Below are 4,565 nucleotides of genomic sequence, written 5' to 3' on the forward strand. Positions count from 1 at the left end.
GACTGTGAATTAAATTTATAAAATGTATAATAGTCATAAATAAATAGTACAATTCATAATATGGCAAATGTAATAGTAAATTAAACTACTTATACAATTAGTTATCTGTGAAAAACTATCTAAGAATTGTTCCACCAGTGTTTGAAACACCACTAACTTGTATTGTTGAGTACAAGATTTACCAAGTGTATAGAAAAGTCTTGATGATGATGCATTTGATTGTAAAGGCCTTGTGGCAATGCCTGCCATTGTTGCAAAAATGTGAAGCCAAGTTCGAAAACTTTTGCTGAGGAACACTTATCATTCTTTCCACCATGCTCTTCTCCTGAGAGTAACACATCATTTAACACTATTAGAAATGTTTACACTACTTGGCCCTGTTACAAAGCAGGTTTAACCACAAGCTTGATTAAAACAAACTATTAACCATATAATTAGTCTACCAACTTTTTTTAAAAGAAGATGATGTTGTGACAAAGAATTCAATGTACTAGTTAAACATTAATTAAATTACACAAGCAAGATTTGAGAATGTATACAAATTAGAGAAACATGTAAGCTTTTGTATCCATGCTCATAATATATTATCATAGGATAAAAAAAAGAAATAACTTACCAAAAGATTATGCACTAGGACACTTTTAAGATCTTGCATATTCAATTCTGCCTGTGAAATGTTAAGAAATCGTATTATTTCTAATTCCATGTTGCCCAGCATGTCTATTCATTCCCGCAACATTCTTACCCTTGCTAGCAATCCTATCTTGTCAAAATATTTAAAGAATGACAATACAATATATGTTTTGGCAAATTTTTTATGGCCCTGGTTCATCTTTTCTTTTGTAGATAGTAAATAATAACCACAAATTAGTAACCTGACTTGATACCGATAAGACTGGAATACTCAATAAAAACTTTTAATTAACAAACACAAATGGACTAGAAATATATAGAATCATAGATAATCAAGGTACATAAATAGAAATAACACTTTTAAATGAAAATTAGTAAACATTTAATGAGGTTATGCACGGGGGTGGAGTTATTGAAGTCATTTTTGCCTATATGCCATGACTTGTAAATTTATTAAAAACAATAATAGATAAAAGTGGGAGCCATGGAATGCCTAGAAAAATGGAATGAGATGGGGATTGATAAAGTAAAACCGTGTGTAGAAAACATCTTGACAAGGAATCCTTTCACTTGTAAGGACACTAATTAACATTATCAAAGTATTAGCCCACATGAAAACATCCTTCCAAATGGTGAAATCATTACTGTAAAAAAGTAATTGAATAAAATTATTATTCTTTACTGAACGTTCTATTGGAATGGCCCACATGAAAATGGTTTAGAAACTAGTAATTACTACCTAGTATGCAATTCATGTCTTGAATGACTATTAGTATAAATTATTATTTATTTTTTGCTAGTAATGAATTATATCCTGTCACACCATAAGAGAAAATAAATTTTCAAATTAAGTATTTATAAGTCACAATTTTATAATATAGTAATGCGTGATATAATAACAAAAATAGCAAAAATTTATAAAGTAGTTAAAGTTATTAACATCAGAATCAATTTAGTATTTATCAGAGGAGCAAATTGTCATTTTAATATTCATTAAAATAAAAATTGCAAGAGTTTATTAAGACCAGAACCCCATTCATTTATCCTTCTATTAGACCAAAAATAAATACAATCATACCTTATCCAATTATACCAGATATACAATCATACCTTATCCAATTATACCAGATATACAATCATACTAACCTTGTTTCACTTTGAGGCACTACTGTTAAATTCAGGTTTACTTTAAATGTCTGAACTATTTGTGTTGTTTACAAATAAAAAGTTTTATACCCATAACTGCAAGCAGACAAAGTTAAGTATCAAGTGCTATAGATCACTAAACTATAACTTGTTTCAGGATGTTTGGATCATCTGCCTAATTAGAAAATTAACGTGTCCATTCCCACCTATCTTATGAGTGCAGATATAAGTTATCTTCGCACCACTTCATACATCTCCAACCTCATGTGGAAATGTTGTTTATTATTATCACATATAATGATCACATTAAATAGTAACGCTAGTGATATAAAAATGGAAGCAGAGACAACAAATATACAAGATGAGAACAAAACTAAAGGGATACAATTTGGTAAGAGAAGAATAAGATTCCATGGTTGTGTACCTTAACAAATAGAGAGGAAGGAGAACCCAAAAAGAGACTAAGCACGGAGGAAGGAGAACCCGAAAGGTCCATGCCATGTTCTGTGCAGCTACCTATTCCCATGCCAAGCAGAGTGTTGAAAGAACCAACATCAGAGTGAAGTTATACAAGCCATAAAGTTCTCTTATGAGGATGTCTTTGAACTAATAATGTAATGTATACAAAAAACTTAAACATGGTAAGCAAGATGAAATTAAAAAATGATCTGTTTTACATAAAAGTTTATCTGAACCATGTAATACTCCTATTAAAAAGAACAAGATTGTTGAAATGCATCACATAACCATGCGTACTGATTATGCAGAAATATAACAAGAATGATTTAGAGACAGTGGCAGTGATTGTAAACATCCAAGAACTAAATTAAATGTTGACTAGATGGCATATGTTATAGTCAAAGTTTTCTCTCAAGCATACTACACCTACACTTACAAATGAATCTTAATCCTCAAAAAGAAGAAAATTGAAGGAACTCAATTACCCAAGTTATCAAGGAAACTCTGTAATTCCTTCAAACCATAAGTAGAGAAGCTCCGGTGCACTCTAGAGCGAGGGGCCACTAAGTTGCAAGGAAGTTGCTGCTGGAAGCAAATCACAACTGCAAACAAATTGGCTCCACTCTTTCTCTTTAAAGCCTCATTAACCTAATCCTTACATCACAAGGTTTAGTCATTATGGTCCTGAAGCCTATCCTGGGCGATATAAAGAAAGAGAGATTTAAAAACTATATAAAGGAGATAATAGGACAAGTTTTGTACCACATTCAATGAGACTAGTCAAAATCTGTCTTGCAAATTCACTATCGAAATCCATGTGAACTCCTCTGTAAAATTCTTTAAGCTCATTCTGCCTCTTAAACATCAAATGTTTCATCTTACTGACTTTGCAACATTTAATCGCTGGACCTCACCTTCAACCTGCAAATATATATATGATCAAACCACAAATACTTAAGTATTGAAGTGAACATCTGTATTCTAAGTTCAAATCAACAAAATGGGTTTGGAGCTCCAAGAGGGGTTTGGTCTTGGCATCAACGGCGACCCACTCTCCGGTCTCTCTCTTCTTCTTTTGCACTCTCACTTCCATGGTTTGGCCTAGGAATAGTTCCATCACCGTCTTTCACATTTCAGAAGCTCTATGCATCAAAATCAACTACATATTCAAGAACAAAAGAATATATTCGGTGAATCTTTGCGCAAACCCCACAACGGACCATTTTGCATCAATATCAACAGAGAAGATAGGGATTTATGGACTTAAGGATTTAGGGATTTAGGGGACGAGCAAAGAAGAAGGTTTGAACGAAGAAACTTACCGATTGAAAGAATAACTCTCCGGAGAAGGTGAGTGAACACGAGAAGAATGGACGAACTTCTTCTCTTTGAGTGAGCGTGAGCGAGACTTCGACGCTACCATTCCAGTCGTCTCCACGTGAGTCTAAGAATGAGTTAGGGTTTCAAGGGGAGAGCCAACGAGGAGGCATGACTGGTGGAGCGGTCTCCAGTCCCCTCAACCTTGTAATGGAGCACGGGGTAGCGGCTAGGGTTCGAGGAGAGGGTAACACGAAAGAGGCGTTTGTAGTGGAGGTTAGGATTTCAATGGAGGCTAGAGAAGAAGGGATGGATAAAAAAGGTTCGATGAGAGGGAAGAACAAGAGCTCGTGAGGAAGAAGAGGGGCTCGATGGCTTGACGAGAGGGAAGAAGGAGTCGAAGAGAAATTTGGAGTATTGATTGTGACTCTTACGTTTTCTAGGTTTAGTTTTTTAATTTTTTTTATTATTTATTATAAAATCCGTATATAACTAGAGAACCTAATTACTTACTGATTTTATACATGGATTTATTTTGGTAAAATTTTCGCCAAAAAACGTTATCATTACATACCAATTTTATATACAAAAAATTTGTATGTAAATATTTTTATCATTATATACGAAAAAATCCATATCTAATTTATCCGTATATAAAATTCGTATATAATGAAATTTTTATCTACGGATCAAAATCCGTATATAATAATCCGTATGTAAATAACATTTTTCTTGTAGTGAGTCTTAAGAACAATTCAAAGCAAGAGTTGTATCTAGGATGCATCAATTTTACAAGGTTATCGGCTACTTTGAAATTGTTTTGTTTGAAGCAAGAAACAGATGGACTGATAAAAGTTTCACTGAATTATTGGAGTTGCTGAAGGAGATGCTTCCAGAAAATAACACGTTACCTATCCGTAATTACGACGCGAAGAAAATTCTATGTCGAATGGGTTTGGAAAACCAAAAGATACATGCATGTCCCAATGACTGTGTATTGTATACAGATC

At 33.4% G+C, this 4,565-nt stretch overlaps 1 protein-coding gene across 6 annotated transcripts; it reads right to left on the reverse strand.

Annotated features, from left to right (window-relative positions):
* LOC108323536 (uncharacterized) lies at positions 1–3,989 on the reverse strand. 6 transcript variants are annotated; one of them, XR_008244904.1, is made up of 6 exons: positions 3,561–3,985; positions 3,001–3,397; positions 2,724–2,886; positions 2,204–2,295; positions 617–667; positions 1–325 (listed from the first exon to the last, which is right to left on the reverse strand). XR_008244904.1 is itself a non-coding variant. In XM_052867351.1 (5 exons), the coding sequence occupies exons 2-5, from the start codon at positions 3,113–3,115 to the stop codon at positions 179–181; spliced, it is 405 nt and encodes a 134-aa protein (XP_052723311.1). In that variant the 5' UTR covers positions 3,116–3,159; positions 3,561–3,989; the 3' UTR covers positions 1–178. The 6 variants fall into 6 exon arrangements, 3 of the variants coding, with proteins under 3 accessions (XP_052723311.1, XP_052723310.1, XP_052723312.1); XR_008244905.1 differs by having other exon boundaries at positions 2,724–2,892; XR_008244906.1 differs by lacking the exon at positions 617–667 and having other exon boundaries at positions 2,724–2,892.
* Between the last annotated feature and the right edge of the window lie 576 nt (positions 3,990–4,565).

This window comes from Vigna angularis, chromosome 8, assembly GCF_016808095.1.
Source record: "Vigna angularis cultivar LongXiaoDou No.4 chromosome 8, ASM1680809v1, whole genome shotgun sequence".
NCBI classification, from domain to species: domain Eukaryota; kingdom Viridiplantae; phylum Streptophyta; class Magnoliopsida; order Fabales; family Fabaceae; genus Vigna; species Vigna angularis.

What these genes read in the sequence shown, in the direction of transcription:
- LOC108323536 (XM_052867351.1), bottom strand. Translation starts at nt 3,115, where the DNA reads ATGAAACATTTGATGTTTAAGAGGCAGAATGAGCTTAAAGAATTTTAC. An exon ending in CTTCCTCTCTATTTGTTAAG is followed by an intron (nt 668 to 2,203) that starts GTACACAACCAT and finishes AACATTTCACAG; the next exon opens with GCAGAATTGAATATGCAAGA. An exon ending in TCCTAGTGCATAATCTTTTG is followed by an intron (nt 326 to 616) that starts GTAAGTTATTTC and finishes TGTTACTCTCAG; the next exon opens with GAGAAGAGCATGGTGGAAAG.